Here is a 27,890-nt window from a genome sequence, read left to right as displayed (position 1 = left end):
CCAGACAGAGAAGCCCTCTTATGACTTGCTGGCTATGGGTCAGGGACTTTCAAAACATAGAGCCTTTGCCCTTGGTTACCCCCAAGAAGTGGGAGGTTAGTATTGTTGAAGGCATCATGTGCTTGATATCCCTGAAGACTAGTTTTCATAGCACCAGAGGATGACAACCAAGCTTCCAATGGAGAGAGGCAACCAACAATCCTACCCACTAATGGCACTTGTGAACCAGATCAACGAACAGCATGCCATGATAACCTAAAGGAGTCAGTAGTGGCACATACACCTTGAGGTACTAACAGTTCTTCGATTGGACATGCTCAACAAGAGGAAAGCCATGCCTAGTTCTGGAAACCTAGCTCATTGCCAATCAAATCACAATTGTTGAAAGAGAATCTACATTGTCTAATTTTTAAATTGTATAGCTGTTTATTCAGGAAGTCTCTATTTTCCGGCAGTCCCTGGGTCCATAATGGATTAGATATTATTGGGTAAATTGCTGGAATTCCATTTAGGGGCACAATTTCACAATTACCTGCCGCCACTGTTGCATTTTGATGTCACTCTTTCATTGTGCTTGTGTAACTCATCTTCCCAGTGACTCCTCAGCTAAGATGTGTTAGAGGTAATTATACCAGGGATTTCATGAACCTTACTCACATTGGTATGTTATCTGCTGTAAAATTTTATGATTGGCCTAAGAACCAAATGTTTCTGTTTTTGTGGATCCACAATTTGGTACAAATTTTTTAAAATGCTGTAAATTTCCCTGGATTAGCTTATTTTCCTTAGTAAAGTATCACATTTGCAGGAACTTTAGACACACGCACACACACACACACACACATACACACACACACACACACACACAAGCACGCACTCACGCACGCACCCATGCATGCACGCACACAGGCACGCGACCACACATACACACACACACTTGCATATATTTCATTTAATGAGCTTTATAATCAGCTACTAGAAGCTATCTTCATCTTAGGAAGTGTGATGGTTTGCATGTTTGGCCCAGGGAGTGGAATATGATGATTTGCATATGCTTGGCCCAAGGAGTGACACTATTAGGTGTGGCCTTGTTGGAGGAAGCATGTCACTGTGGGGTGGGCTTGAAGACCGTCCTCTTAGCTCCTCCTCGTATGCTCAGTTGGGTGAAGATGTAGAGCTCAGCTCCTCCTGCACTGCCTGAATGCTGTGATGCTGCCATGCTCCTACCTTGATGATAATGGACTGAACCACTGACTGGAAGCCAACCCCAATTAAATGTTGTCCTTTATAAAATTTACATTGGTCCTGGTGTCTGTTCACAGCAATAAGACCCTAAGTAAGACAGGAGGACTGATTTTTCCAGAAACCCTCTTTGTGAGGAGCGGGTTTGGCGGCAGTTCCAAGATGGCGCCCAGGACTGCAGTTAAGTCTCATGACTAGCACCTGATTTCCTCACACACCTGAAAAACAAGCCTCGTCCATTGTGAGAGCTGCGCAGGCACACCATGACGCAAGACCAGGCCATGTGACATGGACCTATGAACTGAGATTATGCAGTCTGGACTGAGGAGGCAAAGTTGAGGGAGGATATAAAGGAGTGTGCTCGGGGGCTGGAAGGGAAGAGGGAGAGAAGTAAAGAAAAAGGTTCCTGAATAAACTGCTCTGAGAAGAACGTCGTGGTGTCGCTCCTTTCTGCGGGACAGAGACGGATATGACACCTCTTGTTATATCATTGTTGGCAATTATCAGGCTTACTCTTGATATACTTAAACCTAAATTTTCAAAGGACACATTTCTTTTGAGTCTACATTAAGGATTATTTCTCAGGCTACAAAAGCTCCTGCCTGTGTTAATAGTTTTTCAGTGGTGCTCACATAGTCTTCTCCCCTAAGCACTAAGTCTTCTAGAAATATGAAAAAAAATCATCTAGGGTGTAGAGAAACAGCCACTTTATTATGGCTGTGGAATTATATTTTTAAAATGCTTTTGCTTCCATTCCGATGGATTGCTATTAAATTGAACAAATTTTAAATATTTTCTTTATCAATCAAAATTTAACAGAAACCCATGGGTTTGTTTGCTTGTTTGTTTGTTTCTTTCTGCTGCAATTAACTGGTAAATCATAAGAGTTATAAATGTTTGCATGCAGGAAGAATCGTTTACATGGGAGACTGAGTTCTGAATATCAGTGAGAGGCTGCTATTACTCTTACATTCTCCATGAATGCACAGACATGCTTTGATAAGCCAAATAAGGAAGAATAAAACCCACTTTAACATTAAAAGAAAGCACTTTTGAAAAAAAGGGCAAAAATACAAATTAGGACTCTGTTTTACTCACTTCATTTAGATTTCATAACCCAATATGCAGCAATGTCAGCTAGCACACCCAAGGCAAGATTGTAAATATTTGCCAAAGAATATTTTTCTGAATAATGAACTCAGATGTGGATCTCAAGGGGCACTATGTCAGTCATGCAGACAATGTCTGTTCGTCCTCAGGAGCTTGGGCAGCCACCACACTCCTGCCTGTGCACCTGGCATGCATGTGTGGGATTTCTGAGAGCAGAACATACAGAAGCATCGCGATTCGTGTCGACTGACACAAGTTGTTTGTTCCTTCATTAAAACAGCTGGAAGTTATTCTGTTGAAAAGTAAAACAGACATTTTATGTGGGAAAATCTGTTCTGCTTATTTAGAAAGATGCTTTTAAGAGGTTTATTTCCTCCCTTTCCTTTAACACAGAGATTCCTGTAACACCTGGTAGCTGTCATGTCGTACGCAAGTTCTGCAAATGACGGCACTGTCCATATCAGGGGATCTTTTGGGCAAAGTCATGGGACTTCTTTCTTACTAATTATCTCCAAGTAATGGGTGTCTCCTCCATAATTAGAACGGAGGATCAGAAATGAGTTGTTTGTCAAAGTTCCTCTACTATAACTTAGAAAGTAATGCTAGTTGACAGAGGGAAATTAATAACCCAGAACAATGCAAAACAAAATTCGATTACATAATTTGCCACTTCTCAGAATGCAGAATTGTCACCAAATGAATAATGCAATGACAACAAGACAAAGAGTCAGCCAACTCTTCACGCAATTAAAATGAAAAGAAAGCATCTCCTTTCTCATCCTCCAGTCTTGGGTACTACCTTTAAAAATGCCTCAAAAATAGTTTTGAATGTATATGTTTGTATGTCTGCCTGTTTATGTTTGTGTGTGTGAGTGTGTGCATGTACATGTAATCACATGTGTATGTGTGTGTGGGTGTGGTGTGTGTGTATGTACATGTAATCACATGTGTATGTGTATGCGGGTGTGATTGTGTGTGTGTGTGTGTGTGTGTGTGTGTGTACAGCCAGTAGTCCACTTCAGTGTCATTCCTTACGTGCAGACCACTTCTATCTTCTATTCTTAAAGGGGCTCAGTCTTTGGTCCAGGAGCTCATTAATTAGACTATAATAGCTGGCCAGTGTGTAGTACCATCCATTTAATTCTGCCTCCTCGATGTCAAAATACTCACTTTTCCTCTTTAATTTTAATTTAACTTGTTTTTTGAGAATTTCATACATGAATATTATATATGGATATCCTTCACCCACACTCCTCAACTCTAGGTTTGTCTCCCCCTGCTATGTTTCTATGTCTTCATCCCAAAGTCATTCAAATATATAATACATAATCACTGAGCCCAGTTAGTTCTCCTATATGTGCATGGATAAAAGGCAAGAGCACTCTACTAGCTGCCATAACCTAAAGGAAAGCTAACATCCTCTTCCCTCCCCTGGGCCTGGTTAAATGCCTGTAATTCCTCATGTAGGAATGGTATCCTTCTTACAGGAAAGTTGACTGGTTGGACCTTGTTCAGGTTCAGAATTCCTGGGGCAACATCTCCCAGGAATCTCATTTTCGAGAGATACTAATTTACAGAAGACTCCCATTCCTTGCAACATGTTGCCTTGAAAGAAAGAGGTGCGAATAAATGTTCTGGCTGGGAATTAGCATGGCACTGTTATTCTCTGCTCTAGAAGCAGTAATGGTTCTTATCATTATTGTCTTCTTATTATTAAAAAAGAATGAAGTAGGAACTGAAGAAAAGGTCATCCTGAGACTGTCCCACTTGAGGATCCATCCCATATGCAGCCACCAAACCCAGTCACTATTGCAGATGCCAAGAGGATGCTTGCTGACAGGAGCCTGATATGTCTCCTGAGAGAATCTGCTAGAGCTTTACTGATACAGATGAGGATGCTTGCACCTAACCATCACACTTAGCACAGGGACCCCAATGGAGGAGTTAGAGAATGGACTGAAGGAGCTGAAGGTGTTTGTAACCCCACAGGAAGAACAACAATACCAAACAACCAGACCCCTCCAGAGCTCCCAGGAGCGAAACCACCAACCAAAGTGTACATGGGTGAGCCCATGGCTCCAGCTGCATATGTAGCAGAGGATGGCATTGTCTGGAATCAATAGGAGGAGAAGCCCTTGCTTCTATAAAGGCTCATTTTCCCAGTGTAGGGGAGTGGGTGGGTGAGAATGGAAACATCCTCATAGAAGCAGGAGGAGGGAGAGGGGGAATGAGAGAAAAAGAAAAGGGGATAATATTTGAAATGTAATGCATATACTATCCAATAAAAATGAATAAATAAAAATGAATCTTCTATGATGATGGGTGGGAGCTTCTATAAGAATATATATTTGGAAGGCAATAGGATACTATAGCCATTTAGCAATATAATAGTAGTAGATTCTCCCTCCAGTCTATGATATCTCTAGCAACAAGCGCTTGGTTAAGGTTACATCATTTCTAGGCATAAGTTCCTTCCTATTGAAAAGGATTTGATCCGGTCTGACATCTCTCGGTTACTGCACAAATGTTCATGCCATCGTGTACTAATGGCCTACCCTGCTAGGCTGGACCTTATTTTACCTCATAGAGTTTGTAAGACTGTTGGTAAGTTTTCTCCCTTTGCAGACTACATAACACCTTTCAGAATGATGAAATCAAACAATCAGAAAAGAGGTTACCAGGTAAGTCCTAGCTTGACTTCTCCATGTGCTAAGACCACAGTATGTGTTATCTTCAGTAATAGGGCTTTACCCTGAAGTCTGGTCGGCCACTAAGAGCAAGGGCAATGGACTGTATTGTTTGTGGAGTCTCTTTTACTTTCTTCTTCCTTGACATACAACTAGAAAAGAATCTTTCCACACCCAACAATGGCTTTTATTTGACAATCTATGGCCTTTGAATGGAGCACCATCTCCCCATGTGACATAATTCTAATTAAGGTATTTATGAACATATATACATGTGAAGCTTTTAATGTGGTATCTTTCCACACAGGTCTTTTACACATTCTTAAAATTGTTAATCTTTCCTTTCTAATCCCTTTTTCTTATGTTATTTTCAGTGACAAAACTCAGACTATGATGATTAGACAGAGAGCATTTACCAACTGAAACATCACCATATATTATGTGTTAGAACCATGCTTCTGGCCTATTCAGATACCTTCAGGAACCATCCACAGAGCAAGCAATGAATGGACTCAAATATATTGCTCCATCTTGGGTCTCTACCATTGATCTGTCTACGATTTCTGTCCCCGTTCAGCATGAGAGCAGCTTCCCCTGAGTGCAGACTGTCTTGGCTTGAACAAGCTACTTTCTTCTTATTTTACTTGAGTAAACATTGTCTGTTAACTTATAGGTCAAGCCTAGACTGTCTTAGATCACAGGACTTTTATGGTTAAGTGCAAACATCATATCCCCTTTGCTGCTGTGGTTCACCTTCTCTGGATTCTAAACTGTGCTAAGACTGGGAGTAGGACTTAAATTTACATCATTTTCTACAACACACACCCAGCACAGCGTGGAGACACAAGAAGTTATCTGAATTTGTGGTTTAAATTATAAGTTGTCTACGGTGTCATTGGTGACTGCTATAGTTTGGCTATTAAGATATTACCTATAATTCAAAATCAGAGATCCTGTTTATTGTACAGTTTCTCTTAATTAGATGAGTAGAGAAAAACCAAACAAGATATATAAAATATGGAGAAAACCAATGTCTTAGTCAGGGTTTCTATTCCTGCACAAACATCATGCAAACAAGTTGGGGAGGGAAGGATTTATTCAGCTTATATTTCCACATTGCTGTTCATGACTAAAGGACGTCAGGACTAGAACTCAAGCAGGTCAGGAAGCAGGAGCTGATGCAGATGCCACGGAGGGATGATACTTACTGGCTTGCTTCCTCTGGCTTGCTCGGCTTACTTTCTTATAGAACCCATAGCCCTCCCACCCTTGATCACTAATTAAGAAAATGCCTTAGATCTAAATCTTATGGAGACATTTCCTCAAGGGAGGCCCCTTTCTCTGTGATAACTCAAACTTGTGTCAAGTTGATACATAAAATCAGGCAGTAAAATTAATATTACTACTTTTTAAAAATATGCCATTTGTTTTTGATATATTTTCATATGTAACACATACTTTGTGATTGTAATGAATATATATAACACTTGACTATGAGCAAGTAGTTCTTAACCACTTAACCCTTGGTATTCTCATGATTAGTATCTATTCCTTTCTTACATCTCTCTTTACAATACACTAAATGTTCATCAAAGAGTCAAGCATAACAGGTAAATGATAAATACCATAATAAAAAAGTCTTTAAAAATCTTCTTTAAAAATCTTCTTTATAGTAATTCTTCTTTGACTAATTGTGCTTATAGAAACAATTAATATTTATTTGTCCATATTATATGTATGCACTTCTTATATATACATACATAATTCTATATTCCCAATATGACTTAGCAAATACTATATCTGTGTTAACATGTATATTACATATATATATAAACTGGTGTTGAGTACATATGGATTTGTGTATTAACAAATAGTACACCTGTGTTAAATGTACATGACATATCTATATAACAGATTTTAGATATATATGTGATTGTGCATGCATCCATTTTTGTAGCATCTAAAACTTGTGAGTGAATAGAAATCTAAATTCCTAAACTAGAAATTGAAAAATCTGTTCCAGTTTTTTCATACAATTACAGCTATTAGGATAAAGGAAGTAAGGGTAAGCAAATATTGGAGATATGTCCTGGACACAGGCTATTAAATTGTGTTAAACACGTTTCTAAGGGAAGACCTAGTACCATTTTCTCAGGTAATTGAACATAATAATAAACTGCCAGTAAGTGCCTATCTTTATTCCTGTAAATCAGTGCATCTCTCAGCCTTCACTAGAGAAGCTTCTCCTTACAGTAGATGATGATTATCAAAGAGAGTCACAATGGGATCACATACATAGAACAAGACAGAGACTGTGTGTGGAGTGTTCAATTTGAAAGAAATGTCCATGCCACCCCCAGTCCCCCCAACCCAAAGTCCAGGCACCATCATGGCAAAGGTGATTGGAAGACTGTAAAAGCAAGAGGTGGTGGATGTCTGCAGGGAAAAAGTATTTGCCAGGCATGACAGCAGTATGGTACACATGATCTCATATTGAATGTACACACAAGCCTGGAAAAGCTCAAATGAGCCAATGGAAAATGGGATACATGAAGTCCCACCCCTTACTTAGGAACTGTTGGCAACTGATGGCTGCTGGAAAGGGAGAGTCAAGGGTCAGTTTTTCTCAAGGATGCCTCTAGCTGATGGCCCTACCACCATTCACAGAGAAGAAGCACTGCACGGTCTTAGTAAGTATAAAAAAAGGGAGTATATGGAATTGTATGGAAAGGTGAGGAGGGAGCTAGAAGAAGGAGTGAGGCACAGATTGGAGCAAGATGAGTATTATATATGAGCAAAACATTCTGCAGTGTGTGTGTGTGTGTGTGTGTGTGTGTATTGAAAGTAGAAAGCGCTCCTACTGTGACCAGCTTAGGGCTCTGAAGACACCCTGACATGTGTTCCAGGCAGCTTCTGTGCCAACTCCAACATTGGCTTCATAATATTGCTTTCATTACTGCAGCATTTGAGTTTATTATCTTTATACTGTTCCCTAAGGGAACATTTTACATGACCTGCACCCTCAGTGCACACTCATTTGAGTAAAGCTGAATCTAAGTAATTTAATTAAAATAAAAGTAGGAAAGTCCTCAAGGAGGCCTTCATCTTACTTTCTTGTGTGCTATTCAACCAGTGAATGAGATAGAATTCTGATCTATCAATAAATAAGGATTTAGGCTAGAAAACTTACTCTAGAACCCATGATTATCTTTATCTGATTGTACTAAATACTTTTTTGTTAATGTCTTCTGCTGACAGTAATGGGTACCATTTCTCATACTTTTATGATTGTTGTTATTTATGAGGGGCTTAGGTTTATTTTTTCTGCCAATTGTGTTTGTAGACACAGCCATGGAGCATCAGTGAATGTTTTGAACCGTTCATTTAAAGCATGTTTTCTTTTATTCTGCTATTTTCAAGTGCATTGGGAAGCTATGTGTCATTGGTGACTGTGTTCTTTTATTGGAAATGAAATGGAAATTTATTACAGCAGCAATAAATGCAGACAGCTCGCAAGGTTAATCTGTGCCACTCCTGAATATGAGGACTGAATTCCCTTGTTAAGTGGAGGCAAGGTGCTGTCCCTCTGGTCTTGGATTGGGAAGAATGGGCTGCAGACAGAGTGCCTTTCAAAGAACATTAGGTTTGCTCTGCTGTGCTCAAGTTCCCAAAGCACCAAAACACTAAAAAATTCTGTTTTTTAATTATAAAATTAATGCAAATATGAAAATATGTATTTAAGAAACATATTTTCTTAATACCACTACTTTGAGATGTTGTATGTGTATAACTATTTTACAAAATACATTTCAAAACATATTAAATGTCTCCTTTTCTAAAAAGTATAGACATTCAGTAATTATTAAATATACATATATATAATTAGATTTTATCAAATATGGGGAAGAAGGTTATATATGCTACTACTTGATTGGTTCTGCTCCTTCCTTGTGACAAATTTTATTTTCCAAACTCAGATCTCTCTCTACTCCTTTAGTTTTGGTAACCGTATTCCAATTCCTTTTTAGTTCTCCAGTATATGTTTATCCTGCAAAACTAAAAGGGGAGGATTTGGTTTTGGTATTTATTTTGCCTGCCTTGGTGTTTTATGCTATGCCTGACTTTTCAATCACCTTTTATGTTTTGAAAACATAATTAACAAGACATATAATACAGTTGGGCTGGCTAGATATAGGTCTGTGTATTTTCTTTCTAACTGAGAATAGCTAGTAGTTCCATTTGTTTGCTAAAATATTCTAATTTGAGGAAGCTGAAATTCCAGCAGGCTGTAGAAATCTGGAGTTCTGGTTTGAATCCATTACTTTTCCTTTTACTGTATCTTTAAGACACTTGGTAGAATATGCAGGGAAAAGAGTAAATTTGTTATATATATATTTAAATAAAAATATTAATTCATGAAAATGGACCCTGCTCAATTGTATATTTTAATAAGAAAGCCACAGATTACTGCATATCAAATAATCTTAGCCAGAACAGTCTTCCTTGGTAAAATTTTTGGTATTTTAAGCAGTTCAACTTTGCCAGAAAGTATTGCACAGCTTTCAGGACTTTAGAAGGTCACTGAATATATTTGGTATTATGAAGGCATCAATACGCAAATACTTCTGTACACACATACACACACGCACACTGTTGTATCCCCTTCACAAGGGCTGAGATTCAGCTCTGGCAGGTAAAATAAAACCTAATGTTATTCTTCAATTCCTGGAAGACCCCTTAAGATCTTGTGTACTCTGAGTTACCAGTAAACAATACCCAGGAGCACTTTTAAGATGTGTTTCTGACTGAATACCTGTGTTGTGGCATTCGACAAGTGAGCTCTGAACATGTTTGTGAGCCGGTACTCTATGTGAATGACAGTATGAGGATGACAATCAGTTTTGAATGAGATAGTTGAAGAATTCAAATGACTTACTTTGTTGTGGTGTGGATTTCTTAGAACTTCCTTTGTTAAAAATAAAGCAATGCATTGTACTGGAAAATATTTAAAGTATGAAATATGACAGTAGAAAAAGAGTTTTCCCTGCAGATCCCTCAAACCCCCAACGTTCACAACACAGAAATAAATTGAAAGCTTAAAATGAATTTTTCCAGATGTTTACAGAATGTTTTTCTTTCCCCGGATTGTGATAACCTCCACACTTGCCTTTAAGATGCAGCGTAATTTAAAGCAGGCATCTGTCAGAACCTGTCAATCAGAGTCCCTGCTTGACTGACCATTAAAATGTCTTAGAACAGAAAAATTGTCTTTTCCATTATATTACACACAGAAAGGACTCACCAGATCCTCGGTTTAGAGTAACAAAATTTTTGGTGGATTATCCGTGGGGAATAGTTCTTTTTGTTTCTCAGATATTTTAAATTTTCTTTTGATTAAGCCACCCTGAGAAAGACACATATTCAATGGTAATGAGCTCCTGTAGAGTAGGCTTGCAGGGCTCAGCTATGTTATGGTGCCCTCCATTTTGTTAGAAGTAGCCGGCTGCATTGTGCATTCATTCTAAGAATATCATCTACCACGTTATGATAATTGTTTTTATCTTCTCAATGAGACCAAAGGTGGCTGGCTTATTTCTGGACCTAGTACCAGAAATAAATATATTTCTCTTAAAGAACTCATCGTTTCCCCTCTTATGTGTGGCTCTAGTGCTTTTGGGTGGAGTGGCATGTGCCTAAATAGAGCCTTGCCTTATGGTTTAGAGTGCTTAGAAGTGCTCATGCTTAGACCTTGACTGTGATAGAGAGCCCATGGTACTTTGCTATATACTAAATGGAGTCTTTATTTTATTTCTTTTTGTTCAGTTTTTTTCCCTCAGGGCTCACTGCTTTAATCTTACACATCTGTTAGTATTCCTTATTTCATATATATTTTTGAAAGACATTTTAAAAGATGAGGATTAACAAGCTTTCATACATGTGTATATGCACATATCTACATACCTATGTGTTGGCCTGGTTATGAGCCTGAGGGAATGTCAGGATGGGTTCCCTTCAATTGTTTAGTAGAAACTCAGGATAATTAAGGGTTTAAATTACTGCATGGGAATTTCTTTCCTTCTAATTGAGTAGGACACTTTTATATTTCCTATCATGAAGAGATACTCCAAACACATAAATAATCATAAATAACATCATTGGTTTCTTGACTTGTGTTTTATTCATTTATATTTGCTTCCTGGTGGAAACTGAGCCTATGACTACAGCTAAACAGGCGCTCTCCCACTGAGCTTCATACCTAGCCGCACAGCTAGCCTTTTAGTTTGCCAATTACTATCACCTCTTATGCATGTGTAATATGAGCTCTGCTTCAAGTTCTAGAATGTTAGGACTGGTGTTGTAGAGCTTAATTCCAGAATGTGATGAAACTTACAGTGCTTTTAAAACGCACAAAATACAGATTCTGTACTTTTTCTCTATTTCCATTCCTGGTTTTATGTTTCATTCCTTAAATGGAGTGTTGCAAGAAGTAAGAAGGTTTCATAGGAAAACTGAGATTTGCAGAGAATCTACACAAAATGGTAGTTTCAGCAAAATAAATTTCATAACGAACATGTGGGGTGAAATAAATCTATGGCATTTGGGAAAAAAAAACGACACACCATAGTTTGTCTGAAATTGGGGTGTATATTGAAAAGTCAGAGGACTTAACGTTAAGAAGACAATTGGGATGCTACTGATATCGTGAATGTCAGATATCATTTCACTGTCATAGCCAGGCAGTGAATCCAAGTGGGCTCCTGCCTCACTAATTCTGCAGGGACTAAGTGGAAGTCCTAGAAGGCTTGTTGTAATAAAAGTATTCCCAGGATTACAACTGAGAATTGTAAAATAGTACTGGTATTTATCACAGTTAAACTACCATCCAGTATTTAAAAGCATTCTAAAGGGTGCTTCTTCTTTGGTGGTGAGACAACTAAGCTCTCTGTGCCTTCTTGGTATTTATACAAGAGCCTCGGGGCCTTAGAAGTCAATGGAGAAAGAGCAAAGCATCCCTGTGCAGCTTGAGTTGGACAATCATTTATCTCCTTATATTCAGAGCAAACAATGGTCTCTTAACAGCATTTTTGAGTTATGAGAAAGTTTTGCCTATGGTTCTGCTGCTGCAGGAATATTTGAACTTTTGCCCAAACAATAGAGAGCTCCAAAAAACTGCTTTTGAGTTCCTGGTAAATAAGCAATTAGACTGCTCTCCTCAAGGCGTGCTACACCATGCTCAGATCACTGCTTTCCAAACACAAAATCACAGAAGAAAAATGGCAGGTGATGCCTCCTGTGCTGCAAACCAAAATCAAGGATTAAAACGAGAAGGGTTGTATCTTACAATCATCAGTGTTCTATAAAGCTATCCATGTTGAAGAGCAAGTAATCCACTGAATGTTTTGCCCAGAGACAATTAACACACTGGCTTATGGTTGATTTTAGCTAAAAGAGGAATGACCTGAAGATAGAAATGTAAGGGAACAAGAGCTAGTGTACATTTCTCCCTTCATCCTTGCTTCCCTCCTACTAGCCAGGTTTACTTTCAGGGTTCTCAGTCTCTGCGAGCTGTGATAATATACTCACTGACCCAAGCATGCCTGCAGAGGTCACAGGCTTCCATCTTCAGCTGTTGTCCCATTTCTGTTAACCTTCTCTTTACTAAAACCCTAGTCTTCATGTGTCCTCTCAGCACCTTGCCTTAGATTCAGGCAGAAGAGCACTACAGTTTTCTCTAATTTTATTTTATCATTTCTTGGAGGTCTAACTCTTTGTATTTTTATGGATTTCTTTTTAGAGTTATCTTCAGAGACCATCTCATTGTACATTACAGGGTAGCTCATAATTCCTTACTAAGAAGGAGGGTCTACAAAGAAAAAAATTTGGTGGATACTGCAAGTTCAACACACTACAGAAAATTACATCATATCTGGAAATGCATTTGAAAAAATATCCCGTCTCTAAGGATGACAATTAATCTATTGGGATGGTATTGGAACAAAGGCAGGCAAGCAGATCAATGGAATAGAATTGAAGACCCAGAAATGAACCCACACAGCTATAGTCACTTGGTCTTTGACAAAGGAGCTAAAACCATCTAGTGAAAAAAGATAGCATTTTCAACAAATGGTGCTGGTTCAACTGGAAGTCAACATGTTACAAGAATACAAATCAATCCATTCTTATCAACCTGTACAAAGCTCAAGACCAAGTGGATCAAGGACCTCCACATAAAACCAGATACACTCAAATTAATAGAGAAAAAGAGGGGAAGAGCCTTGACACATGGGCTCTGGGGAAAATTTCCTGAACTGAACACCAATGGCTTATGCTCTAAGTTCAAGAATAGACAAATGGGACCTCATAAAATAGCAAAGCTATTGTAAGGCAAGGCACAATGTCATTAGGACAAAATGGCAACCAAATGCTTGGGAAAAGATCTTTACCAATCCTACATCCAATAGAAGACTAATATATATATATATATATATATATATATATATATATATATATATATATATATATCAAGAATGTATACTCCAGAGAATCAAATAACACTATTAAAATGTATAGAGCAAAAGAGAGTGTTAACTGAGTAATATCAAATGGCTGAGAAGTACCTAAAGAAATGTTCAACATCCTTAGTCATCAGGAAAATGCAAGTCAAAACACCCTGAGATTCCACCTCACATCAGTCAGAATGGCTAAGATCAAAAACTCAGTTGAAACAGATGCTGGTGAGGATGTGGAGAAAGAGGAACACTCCTCCATTGTGTGTGGAATTGAAGCTGGAACAACCACTCTGGAAATCAGTCTGAAGGTTCCTCAGAAAATTGGACATAACACTACCTGAGGAACCAGGTATACAATTCCTGGACATATATCCAAATGATGTTCCAACATATAACAAGGACACATGCTCCACTATGTTATAGCAGCCTTATTTATAATAGCCAGAGGTTGGAAAGAATCCATATTCCCTTCAACAGAGGAATGGATACCATAAATGTGGTATATTTTCACAATGGAGTACTATTCAGCTATTAAAAAAATGACTTCATGAAATTGTTAGGCAAATGGATGGAACTAGAAAATATCATCCTGATTAAGGTAACCCGATCACAAACAAACAAACCCCACACATACATGGTATGTACTCACTGATAAGTGGATATTAACCCAAAAGCTTACATTACCCAACATACAACCCACAGATGTCATGAAGATCAAGAAGAGGGACAACCAAAGTATGGATGCTTCAGTCCTTAAAAGAGGGAAAAATATTCCGAGGAGGGGTTATGGAGACAAAGTTTGGAGCACAGACTGAAGGCAAGGCCACCCAGAGATGGCCCCACCTGGTGATCCAGCCCTTATACATACAGCCATCGAACCAAGACAATATTGCTAATGCCAAGAAGTGCATGCTGACAGGAACCTGATATAGCTGTCCCCTGAGAGGCTCTGCCAGAGTATGAATACAGAGGCAAATGCTCACAGCCAACCATTTGAAGGGGGTCACCATTGGAGGAGTTAGAGAAAGGATTGAAGGAGCTGAGGGGGTTTGCAACCCCGTAAGAAGAACAATACCACTCAACCAGAGCTCCCAGAAACTAAACCACCTTACAAAAGAGTCCACATGGACAGACCCATGGCTCCAGCTGCATATGTAGCAGAGAATGGCCTGGTTGGGCACCAATGGGAGGAGAATCTTTTGGTCCTGCCAAGTTCTCACCCCTCCAGTTAGGGCAATGTCAGGGTGGGGAGGTGGAAAGAGGTGGGTGGATGGGCAGGGCAACAGCCTCAGAGAAGAAGGGGGAGAGGGGAGGGGATAGGATATTGGGTTTATGGATGGGAAACCAGAAAGGGGGATAACACTTGAAATGTAAATAAAAAGATATCCAATTTAAAAATAAAAAAGACCTTCCAAGGAATCTGCATGGTAGTTTGATCACTACAGAGCTTGAAATAAACTAAGAAACATATCATGTTGCCTGTGAATTTAAAACTTCAGTGTCGGGGGGAGGGGGATGTTTGCCCGGAAACCGGGAAAGGGAATAACACTCGAAATGTATATAAGAAATACTCAAGTTAATAAAAAAAAAAAAAAGAAAAAAAAATAAAACTTCAGTGTCTCCTATACCTGGTAACACTCTCCAGTCACTGTTTAAAACATCTCGATGTGGATTGCAGCTATTGGCTTCTTCTCATCTATGAAAGCATGATAATTATCTTATGTCTGGAGTAAATGCCACTGGCTTTCAAAACCTGTCCTAATTTGTCAAAGCCCTGGTGCCTTTTCCTTTCTCTGGAATTTGCGTGTTGCAAGTGATATAATTTATAAATTCTGGATTTTTAAAATAATCTTCACACCCTTCAATAAGTTTCCTTTACCTTCAACACTGGCCATTGAGAAGACAAATATTATCCCTATTTTCTATGAATTATTTACTCCAGCATAAGCTACTGTAGATGGCCACATATTATCATGTTGTTAGAGTAATCACGGTTATTGCCAAACATGAAAAATGTGCATTAAAGTATAAAATATTTTTCTCCAAAAAATATTAAATATATAACATATAATCCACATAAATAAATGCTAATTAATGAAATCATAATTTTAAGTGGAAGAAGCGATGAGCTGTGTTTTAGTTGCTTTTCTGTTGCTGTGAAGAGACACAGTGACTGCATAGCTTTTTGGGGTGCTTAGAGCTGCAGAGGGTGAGTCCTTAACCTCCCTGGCAGTGAGCTTAGCCTAGGCAGATGGACTTGGTCCTAGAGCAACAGCTGAGAGCTAGCATCCTGAGACAGCCATGAGGCAGAGAGAGAACTAACTAAGAGAGCATGGGGCTTTAAAACCTCTAAGCCCACCCTCAGGGATACACCTTCTCAATAAGGCCACACCTCCTAACCCTGCCCAAACCATTTAACCAAATATAGATCAAACATTCAAATATATAAGCCTGTGAGGCCATTCTCATCCAAATCACCACAGACTCAAAAGATGGCGCAATGATTAGAAGTACTGAGAGTTCTTACAGAGACCCTCACTCTGGAGCACTCACATCAGGCATCTCTCAATTTCCTGCAACTCCCTTTCTAGGGACTATCAGGTCCTATGACCCCACGTGTACTTGAAATCACTTCATGCTCATACACTCACATTGGTACCCACACACATACACACACACACACACACACACACACACACACACACACACACACACACACACACCTGAAAGCAACTAAAGTAGTACATATTTTCCTTCCCTCATCTGTAGGTAGATGTTTTTTAATCAAGTGCCCTGCCCAAAAACAAGGTTTAAATCCACAGACACCAAGTCAGAACTAATGGAATTGGCAGAGTAGTTTCAACTCTAAAATATTTATGATTAAGAAGCATCCAGTGCTCACTTAATATGCAATCCCTATCTGGAATAAGTAATGTTAGGAAAATATCACCATGACACATGCATTTGTGGAAAAGACCTTTTACAGCACCAAATTTTGAGTTTTAATGATTTATTTCATTTATTTGATACCATACATTATAAAATATATCTATTTCACTATGTAATACTTTTAGATGATGCAATAAACAATCTGAAGTATTTTAAATTTCTACAAAATTTATGTTACTCCAAAGAAAGGTTAATATTCAAGAAATCAAATAACATTACAGAAAGGAAGTTTCAGCAAGATTACCCCAAAGAGACATAGCTCAAACACACATGTTTCTAACCCTTTAAATACCAATCAGAAAAAGAGAGGAGAGAGAGAGAGAGAGAGAGAGAGAGAGAGAGAGAGAGAGAGAGAGAGGAAAAAACCTAGTCGAACCAATGTAACTTAGACCTTTTTTATATCTAAGAGATTTGATATTAATGATTTCTTCAAGCATTAATTCTAAGATTCAAGACTCTTTTATCAGATGAGCATTAGGAAATCCTTCTCAAACATCATTAAAGAGAGGAAACAAATACCTTGGAATGCACTTACTGAAAGAAAGCAAGTTATTTTTCTTGGTACCTTGGCAGATCCAGTACATAAGTACTGTGAGGACAAAAGGCATGCAGCAGGTATGACAAATAGAGTATTACAGGCAGGAGGGAATTTATTCAAAGACAGTCCAACAGACTTGGAAAACTGAAGATTAAAAAGGGGGAAATTAGTTACATCGGTGTAACACAATACTGCTTATCCAGCAAAGGCCACTTCCACAGTCTGGTTTATTGATACATTGTGAACCAGGGAATTATTGTGGCAGCCACAACTTCTTTCTTAAAAGAAATGTGCTTTCTCAGTAGAGATACATTTACACTTCTGAGTTCCCTAAAGGTAAAAGCAAATATTTATGAGACGCTAGCTCATTAAGAGCCTGAACACAGACTTGCTGCAGAGAGAACACAGGGCCTTGGAGACGGTGGATACCTGTTGTAAACAGCTATGCTCAACACATAACAAGAAATCATGTCAAAGAGAATTCTGTGTGACAACGAAGGGAACTTCAGAATGTAATGGTGTTTTTCATCAAGCTAGTAGATTTACAGCTAAAGATACTATACATTAGAAAGGTTCGTTTGTTTGCAGGCCTATCCTGCCACTTGCTTTTTTTTTTTCTTCTAAAGAAGCAAGGACTTGATTTCTTTTAAAGTTATACTGATAGGCCCCAAAGACAACCAGTCAAGTTGAGATCTCTGCAAACACTTCCATCACGGCTTTCCAGCCCTTTTCAGTCCCACACACACCCCTCCCCCCAGTTTATAAGAAAGGGACCAACTGTTTTCTCACTGGTTCTCCCTCCACAGTCTTATGCATTCCACTTGGTTCAGATCCAAAGCTCCCTGTTTCCAGTTATGCTACTCAATGTCCATGAGAGATTACCAAAATTTGAATCATGGTAATGAGTGTGACGTATAAAATCGAGCCTCTCAGGCATGATACCACATGTGGCTACAGCTCTCTTATCACACAGAGGACAGGAACATCTCCATCATTCAGTTCAATTTTGCTGATACCACAATTAACTTAGATATTAGTTTGACTTTCATTGACACACATAAGATATGGATTTATGAGTTTTCTTTCACTTTTGTACCACAATTCCCCATACTGTTATAGTCTGTCTTTCACTGACTCGCTGAGCGTAGGCATTTCATGTTGATATTTCTTACACAATAATAATTTTACCACTTAATGATCCATATCTTTATTAAAATAATAATTATTGTTGTTATTTTAAATTACAATATTATTAGTTTTCTCCTTTGTCCAACCCTCCCCCCAATCCTTCCCATGCAACCTCTACCTTGTTCTCTTTTAAATTCAGTCTCTGGTTTTCTTTAACTATTCTTAAACACCCAGAGAGACACTCCAACACACAAGAATACAGATACACAGACAGACAGACAGACCCACAAGCACACACACAAACATACACAGAAAACATACATACACACACACATTCCTAAATTTATAAATACATAAACACAACATGCTGAGTCTGTATAATGTTATATGTATATAATGTTTATGTATATATATATGAATATATAATGTGTGTGTGTGTGTGTGTGTGTGTGTGTGTGTGTGTGTGTGTGTGTGTGTGTATTCAGGGTTAATCACCTTGTAGTGAATAACCAATTACTGGACTCGTTCATGGGGAAGACTTTCTCCTGCTCACCACATTCCTTAGATGCCTACAAATACTTTGTCTAGGGCTGGGTCCATGTGATTTATACTTTGTATGTTAGTGTGTCTGTGGTGTTTTCCTTGTTCCAGTTTTTCTCAGGCAGCCAAGTTTATGAGACTACATGATTGTTGTTTACCTTATACATAGGGGAAACAATCTCATAGCAGTTCACTGTTTTTAAATGAGTAATTTAATAGAAAAAATATTGCCTGTAAAAATATAGTCAGTATCAGAGAGTCCATAAATTTATCAATATTAAATATGAATACAGTGTGGGAAGCTTGGCATGCTTCAGGCAGTATCTGGTTTTCTTATGCTGTCACAAAACAAGTATGCACTCATACATTTCCATACAACACATTTAGAATTATAGAGCACACCTTTAAATGAGTTTTATTTGTTAATTGTTTTAACCTTTGAAAAAATTGAAATAGGAACAATTATAATGGTATAAATTAGGAAATTTTGATAAACAGATTAATTTACATGAGTTTGTATGATCACAAAGGTATAGAGATATTGTGACATTTTCCGGGATCTTGGCTAGTACAGGTATTCTGCTTAAAGCTACACATCTATTTTTAAACATGAAACTACCTTCCTCTGAGCATTACAGTCACAATACAACATGCTTCCAGAGAGCAGCCAACATTCATTGAACAGTTATCACTGCCTTGTTTCACAATCTAATCATAATCTAATATCTAATGTCTAAATCATGTATAAATGTTTCTAAATGCTTGAAAGATTTTTTAGCACGTTTGCATTTACTAGATAATTTAATCTACTAGACTCTTAAGACCTTTATACATTTTGTATATAAGAAACCATGTGTTGAAAATACTATTACAATTACTGAGAGTCAATAAAAATGCTATGCTAATACCTCTTGAAACATTGCAACCTATTTGATGAGTATAAGACAGAGCGATGCCAAGTAGGCCTGCAGGCATTTCTTTGTGGAGAGGCTCATGCTCTACTTCTTCCTCTATTAAGAACATAATCCAGAGCATTTATAACGGCTTTTTACTATGGCTCATGACTTGAATTTAATTATGGGCTCAACACATGATTTGTCAGTGTAACTCTTAGTTCTGAGTAACTGCATTCTGCTACTGGATTTTTTTTTGAGGCTTATGATTGTCTTGAGCATGTAGCTCATATGAGTTACAGTGTATAAGTATTTCTACATTATAATGTACATTCAAAAGTGATGCCAGTGGCTACAGCTGCTCTTATCTCAAACCAATAATTTTATATTCAGAGGGAACCATGTTCATCATAGTCACCATGTTAGGACTTCTAAAGTGATTTTCTTTTTCTGGATGGATAATCAAGAAACTGTTATTAAGCTCTAGAAGCAAGTAGATATTTAACCTGTATTTGTGGAGAATTTGAAGACAGTTGTGTGAAGACCTGGTTTCTTTTGTTCAAGTTGTTATTTGTTGCCATGTCTGGGAAGCGTGGTAAACTTGTGTTTCCAGATCATAACACTACTTGTAACTTGTTATTAAATAAAGACTGGCCTGATGTAGTGTATATGTTTATATTTCCACGGGGAACAGTCTCTGACTCATTCTAACATACTCAAATAACATTGTACTTTACAGAGCACACCGACTGTGTTCCACAAACAGCAACTAATGTAGAATAGTGTGTTTAAATGAATGAAGGAGAAGGAGCTTTGGAAATTATCTAGCATTACTACCTACATATTCCATCCACATTATAACCGGGAGTGTCAGCACTGCATAAAGGTCACAAACACATAAGGCCATGATTGCAGTGTGCAGTCAATGGACATTACTAAGATGTTTTAATTGCCCAACCTGGTTCTGGCAAATTTGTGCATGATACCTCCTTGTGAATTTGACCAGTGGCCACAAGCGTCATCTTCCTTAAGATCAACAACAATATTCTACTATTTGATATGTTATTAAAAGTTGGAGAAAAGAAGAATCCAATACATTATCCAATCCATTCAACAATTAACTGTGATATAAGCTTTGTTTCTTACCCTTTGTCCTATATTCAAGACTGAAAAGCTCAAGCATTTGGGAAGTTAGGTTTTTGAGAACACTTTTGGCTTAAATAAATTCAAATTATGATTACATACTATTGTGTCACAAATTGAGGAGTATTTGGGTTTTTTTGATATTTTTTATTTACATTTAAAGTGCTATTCCCTTTCTCAGTTTTTGGTCCATAACCTCCCTATACCATCCACCTCTCCATTCTTCTATAAGGGTGTTTCCCATCCCCGAACTCTCCCCTTCTGCCTCCCTGCCATGATATTCCCCTACAATGGGGGACTCCAGCCTTAGCTGGACGAAGGACTTCCCCTCCCATTGGTGCCCAACAAGGCCATCCTCTGATACATATGCAGCTGGAGCCATGGTCTGTCCATGTGTACTCTTTGGGTAGTGGTTTAGTCCCTAGGAGCTCTGGTTGGTTGGTATTGTTGTTCTTATGGGGTTGCAAGCCCCTTCAGTTCCTTCAATCCATTCTCTAACTCCTCCAACAGGGACCCCCATTCACAGTTCAATGGTTTGCTGTGAACATTTGCCTCTGCATTTGTCACGCTCTGACTGAGCCTCCCAGGAGATGGCAATGCACTTCTTGGCTGAATCAATATTGTCTAGTTTTGGTGGCTGTATATATATGGGGTGGATCCCCAGGTGGGGCAGACTCTGAAAGGACATTCCTTCAGATTCTGCTCCAAACTTTGTCTCCATATCTCTTTCTATGAACATTTTTGTTCCCCCTTTCAAGAAGGATTGAAGCATTTGCACTTTGGTTGTCCTTCTTCTTGAGCTTCATGTGATCTGTGAATTGTATCTTGGGTAATTCAAGCTTTTGGGCTAATATCAACTTATCAGTGATCAGTAAGTGCATGCCATGTGTGCTTTTTTTGTGATTAGGTTACCTCACTCCGGATGATATTTTCTAGTTCCATCCATTTGTCTATGAATCTCATGAAGTTATTGTTTTTGATAGCTGAGTAGTACTCCATTGTGTAAATGTACCTCATTTTCTATATTTGTAAACTTCACTACTATAATTTTCTACTTTCTTGTTTAGCTATAAAAGACGTCTTCTTAGTTATTGTCCATTCTAGTCTACTGATACCTAGAGCAAAATGATAAAATATGCATATTTTTAAATAAATGTGACCTATTGTGATATTTCAAAAAATGTATTTTCAAACAAAAAATATATTAATGGCCACTTTATTAATGCCAAGGAAGTCATAACCACGCCATAAACATTTAAGCAACAAAACAGCCAATAAACAAGCACTCCACAATGTCATTGACTCTAGTTGTATGAGAACAACCCTTAAAGCAACTCAATGAATTATACAAAGAGTCAGAGGTACACAATAGATATGACAGGAACAATTATAAGTACGTATTCATATGGCAGGAAGAGGGAGAGTGGGAGGAAAGAGGGAATGATGGGAAAATGGGAAACAGGGAAAGAAGGGAGGCTGGGAAAAAGTACAGGAGAAAGGAAAGGAGGAAAAAAACAGAAAGAATTAGGAAAACCAAGCTTATTTAGGTTCATGAATCAATCCTGTGGTTGTCTCTCTTAGATACAACTTAGATAATGAAGCACTATAAATAGAAGGTACCACAACCAATACTCTTGTACATTGCAGACTTCATTAAATAAGATGAGTGTCCCTTGAACAGCAGGCTTGAGAGGCAACAACAGTTGGAGTAGTGGGTACAAAGTCTCGAAATGGCTAATGAGTACGTAAGTAGTACAGAATATTAGATAAACAATTTAATTACAGTATCCACCATACTAAAATTATTTGATATTCATTGAATTTTACATTTAACTTGAGACAAGTGCTAGTGTCTCAGTAATCTTCCACTCTGCACATTTTTGTGGTTCCATGATAATATCCTTAAACACTACCATTGTAAACCACCACTCTCAAGACCATTAAAAGTAATTAAGCTTATTTTTTAATTTTGATTTTGAAATGTACATAGCTAAAAGAAATCTTAAGTTTAGTTTAAAATTTTCCACAAGCTTCATGTCAATCCTGAACCTTTTGTGCCTAAGAGAATTTTCAATTTTCATCTTTATTGCTTAATAAATCATAACTTTCATTAATACATTTCAGGTAATGGTATGCAAACACATGGATCACTCCTTCACACAAGATTGTTCAAATCCACTCAACAGCTTTTAAGACGTTATGCTTAGTTATTAACACAAGAATTACTGACCCATTTAGGATTAAAATGGTGCACAATAGAGTTTAATTGAAGAATAATGGAATTGATTCAACCTACTATTCACTGCATACAAAACCAGATGTTTTATTTCCTTATCTCAGAGAAGCAGTTTCCATTGATTTGGATCATTTCATGATTTAAAGGCATGTCTAATGTTATATCTCAAAGTAGTATAGTGTAATGAAGCCTCCTGATAGTGCAACTTGACAGTACATCAAGAAGGCACAGTATCCTAAGATGTTGGAAATTTGGCAGAGAAAGAGTAAATTTCAAAAGATAAGTATGCTGTTGTCATCTCGACTACCTTGCGAACTAACTAAAAAAACAACAAATAGAGGGCACACTTGAGAGAGAAATTTGGTCTAATTCAAAATGGGAAAATTGATGGTGAGAAGGGATACCTTGTAATTGGACTGTGATGCAGGGTTGATACACCTTTATCCAGACCCTTGAGGCTGGGAAAGTTCATCTTTTGCTAGAAATCTAGATAAAGAACAGAAGAAAGAAACTTTTTCTCATTGACTGGTAGTCCTCACTTCGTTAGCAGGCCAATTCCATGTGTGGTATTAGAGCCTACGTTTTTTTCATTCCAATATAGACTGAGGATCATCTGAGACGTCTAACTTGCCTCATGGACTGAGAAACTAGTGATTCTTATTTTTTATGTTCATAGCTATCCATATTTGAAAGATGTCGATCAAAGCCTGTAAGTCTAATAAAGCTCCTTTCTGTAAATAAAGAAAGATTCATTCTGTAAAGTTACTCGAGAAAATTTTAACACATATACATTTAAGTTTCTTTAAAAAAACTATTTATTTATTCATTTATTTATTTATTTATTTATTTTACACTCCCCTCCTTATCCACTCTCCAAGTGTTCCACACCCATAAGTCCTCCCTGCTCCCACCCACCCCCATCATCTCCACTAGGATGTCCCCACGCATCCCACCCCACAAGACCTTCAAACTCCCTGGGGACTCCAGTTTCTTGAGAGTTAGGTGTATCTTTGCTGACTGAACCCAGACCCAGCAGTCCTGTGCTGTATATGTGTTGGGGCCCCTCCAGAATGTACCAGAGACCTGAGAGGTGAGAGACTCTCAGGACTCAAAGGGAGGGAACCTAGATGAAATGTCCTACAATGGGGAAAGGGAACTTGTAGAGCCCACCTCCAGCAGAAAGACAGGGCATCAAGTGAGGGATGAGGTTGCTATCCCACAGTCAAAACTCTGACCCATAATTGTTCCTGTCTGAAAGAACTGCAAGGACGGAAATGGAGAAGAGCCTGAGGAAGAAAAGGTCCAGCAACAGGCCGAAAGGGGAATCCAGCGCAAAGGGAGGCCCCAAGACCAGACACCATTACTGAGGCTGTGGAATGCTCACAAAATGGGACCTAAAATGACTGCTTCCTGAAAGACCCAACAAGCAGCTGAAAGAGTCAGATGTAAACAGTTCCACTGAACCAATGAACAGAATGTGGTTGAGTTAGAGAAAAGCTGGAGGAAGCTGAGAAGGAGGGTGATCCTGTAGGAGGACCAGCAGTCTCAACCGACCTGGACCTCCAAGATCTCTCAGACACTGAGCACAACCAGACAGCACACAGCAGCTGAGATGAGTCCCCAACACATATTTTACGTTTCAAATCGAAGAAAGGCAAGTGATGTTGATGGCCTTGCATTATTTCTTAAGAACTGTAATGTGAAATAAAAAACGTGAGCTATGGATGTGGAATGATTGACAAAGAAAACAGACAAACAGCAATAGCAAAGTTTATAGCCATCTTCATATGCACTACAGACTGGGAAGCTCACACAGTGTGTTGGCAAATGGTATTTTGTGAATCTTTCTCTGGCAACAATTTTATTTTATTTTTAATCTGTGGAAACTCTAAGAGACAGATGTCTTGCTTTCTCTGTCTCTCTATATGGTGGTAACAAACGGTCTCACAGAATCTAGCCATTGATTCTCATGTCTGTTTGTCAGATTGCTTGTATTTCTTCTAGCCCAGTACTTCGGAAGCTCATGCAGGATTCCTAGAAAGGCAGACTAGAAACAATGAGGGAAACAAAGTCAAACCAATTTCACTTGCACACAGAAAGCAACATACCATATGTACATGACACATACATACTATATTACATGACATATACAGCACACCCACAGAGACAGAGAAATAGACAGAGAAAGAGATAGAATTAAAAGCTGAAGAACTTTATCACAATCATATCTTTTAGCAACAAAAATGGAGTTTTAAGTACACCGCAGCAATATTACACATAGAAATCCTCCTTTGCAGTTCAGAACACTGCTTATTTAGGCTGAAGTGATCATGTATATAAGCACCCATCATCTTTGGCAGTGTGCTCATCCGAGTAGGAAGACGAAACTTTGCCAGAATGTGACTTACATCCATCTGTAAGGAGTTTTTCTGACATTAGTCTCAGTGGGAACAAAACCATGAACGATCCTAAGAGTGGAGCAAAAGTATGTCTTCACAGGGAGTGGTTAGGATTTTGAGAGCCCCCCAGACAAACATCTTGTCAGAGTCCCACAGTGACACAGAATGGGTGAAGTAGAAATGGAGGGGACAGCACAGTTGTAAGAATATATGAGGGGGTCCCTGGAAGTTTAGAAACGAGAGCCTGTTGTTTCAAAGAAAGAAAGTTGCCCAAAGAAATGATAAAAACAGCAAAATACTGTTCTCTAACCACTGTTTTCATCTTAAATTTCTAGGCTGGGCACCTTTGAAATGCTAATGTAAGAGAAGCAAACGTGAGAAATAGTTGGGTCTCTTAATTCAACACTACACATTTTCCAAAGACACATGTTTCTACCAAGACGTAGTAGAAACCTGATTGCTAGAAACAGTCATTGATGTGGTTTACACACTAAGAGCATTCCGGCAGTGAGAGATTTCTTTGCTTAATATTGCCCTGAAAAAATATACTTGTGTTCTCTTAATGTAGCCTTCTTACATGACAGAAACTTCAGACAAACCAGTGATAAATAGATGCTGTAGTACGGTATCTCCAAGTCTGTATTACTTTATAAATGTGAGGAGAAAGAGGAGACATAACCCCCAGGCAAAATAATTGAGAAGTATTGGACTTCTTATTGATAGCAGAAATGAAATCAGCCAGGAAGCTATCTTTCTAGGATTACTTCAAATGGACTACAACAAGCCATTGGACAATATCCAGGAAATGAAAAAACTATACATTTGGAATTCAGGTGATAGTCATGGGATTGTCATAATTCACCGATTAAGCAGTTCAACTAACAAATGAAAAGTTATCTAAATTTCTCACTATAAGTATGCCTAAATAGATTATTACTTATCAACATTTCCAAAAGGCTTAATTTGTAATAGGCTTATGTTTTTAGAAAGCAATATTAACCAATTCTAAAAATAAAATTTAAAAAGCCAAAAGAGGAGTCTAAATATAATCAGACTCAACAGACAAAAATGACCATACCCAGTTTTGAAAAAGTTTACAAGTAGCTTATACACTGATACATGTTTAATTCTGATATATATATATATACATATATCAGATATAATATATATATGATATATAAAATATAAATATATAAATAAATATATATATAATTTGAGAGACATAGAGATGATGATAATAATAATAATACAACATGTAGTTAGAACACTGGGAAAGTACAACACAACAAAATTCTTTTAAAATGTAAGAGCTAGACAGACAATAAGGATATAAATAGGTGAGAGATGACAGATTGATAACTGTATATTGAAGAAATCAGTACATACACAAAAACTGTACATGTACCTTGCAAGTGAAGGTTATGAATTATTTTATAAGTGTAATATATGAAGATTAACTTGAAATATCAGTGATTTATGTATCCAACCAAAGAACGTCTCCTGTGCTTAGCACAACTTTGTCACTGCTCTTACTGGTCTGATCAACATAAAAGCCCAGACCCATGCTAACACAGGATAGGTTTTTAAGTGAGTATAGCATATTTCTACACAGTATCCCTTAATAGAAGTGCAAGTGTAAACAATAGCTTTGTTTGACAGCAAAGATTTACGTATTTAATCGTGGGCAGAAACATTCTGTTCTCTAAAGCTAGCCTGGCATGACCTGAGTTTGATGGTTCTTATTCATCATTGACGATGTGGTATTTCAAGAGGGATTTTATGGAATTTTCATCTAGTGTTCATTTAATAAGACTCTTCGGAGTGAGCCACGGATGGTATTTTCATCATTGTTGGTTGCTTTACGCACAGGCAGGCAAATATACAAACTGTACGTGAAAGGAAAGAAAACTTGTGTGTGTGTGTGTGTGTGTGTGTGTGTGTGTGTGTGTGTGTGTGTGTGTGTTTCTGCAAGTGGAGTGCTGATGTGTTTTTTATTATCTACTTCATCATGTGCCCTTTGCAAATTTCACACCAACTGATGCTGTGAACTTCTATACTTGATAGTAAACCAAGCTCAGGGTAGTAAAGCAAATTGTGAGGAGGGATTTTTTTCTCCTCTATTTAGTTAAAATTAATTATGATTCCAGAATTAGCATGACATCATTACATTTTGGAAGTAAAAACAAACAGTAACTAAAATAAATTCTAAATAGTTCTATGTGGAATATGTTAACATTAGATTTTAAATTTGGAAATAGCTAGTAGGAACTATTTTAAGGAGAGATACATTTCAAAACTGATCTATTAATCCATTCGTGAATAAGTTTAGTTGTAGATTCATAAGCAAAGAACTTGTCCTGAAAACAGGAATAAGAGAAATAATAATAAAAACTGAGAGGAAGTATTGATCATAAAATAATGCATTGTGAAGGGAACTGATATTGAAAATAAAAAAAATATTAGCTTATCACACTTGAACTGACAACACCTAGTCATGTCTGGTGATAACTTGCCA

General features: G+C 37.8%; 1 protein-coding gene and 1 long non-coding RNA gene across 6 annotated transcripts in view; one reads left to right on the top strand and one right to left on the bottom strand.

Annotated features, from left to right (window-relative positions):
• The window catches only part of Ccser1 (coiled-coil serine-rich protein 1), a 1,236,544-nt gene that overhangs the window by 488,269 nt on the left and 720,385 nt on the right, over positions 1-27,890 (bottom strand). Inside the window, exon 10 of one of the 4 annotated variants that reach the window (XM_017592806.3) lies at positions 24,731-25,023. The exons of the other annotated variants lie outside the window; for them this stretch is intronic. Coding sequence (XP_017448295.1) covers positions 24,898-25,023 — 126 coding nt within the window. The 3' untranslated portion in view covers positions 24,731-24,897. Of the gene's footprint in view, positions 1-24,730; positions 25,024-27,890 lie in introns of those variants that run through there. 4 annotated transcript variants of the gene reach the window in all.
• The window catches only part of LOC120102492 (uncharacterized), a 115,570-nt gene that overhangs the window by 29,314 nt on the left and 58,366 nt on the right, over positions 1-27,890 (top strand). The window lies entirely within an intron of this gene.

Source organism: Rattus norvegicus, chromosome 4 (genome assembly GCF_036323735.1).
Source record: "Rattus norvegicus strain BN/NHsdMcwi chromosome 4, GRCr8, whole genome shotgun sequence".
Taxonomy (NCBI): Eukaryota; Metazoa; Chordata; class Mammalia; order Rodentia; family Muridae; genus Rattus; species Rattus norvegicus.
Note: the sequence above shows the minus strand (reverse complement) of the source record. Positions and strands in the feature narration are given on the sequence as shown.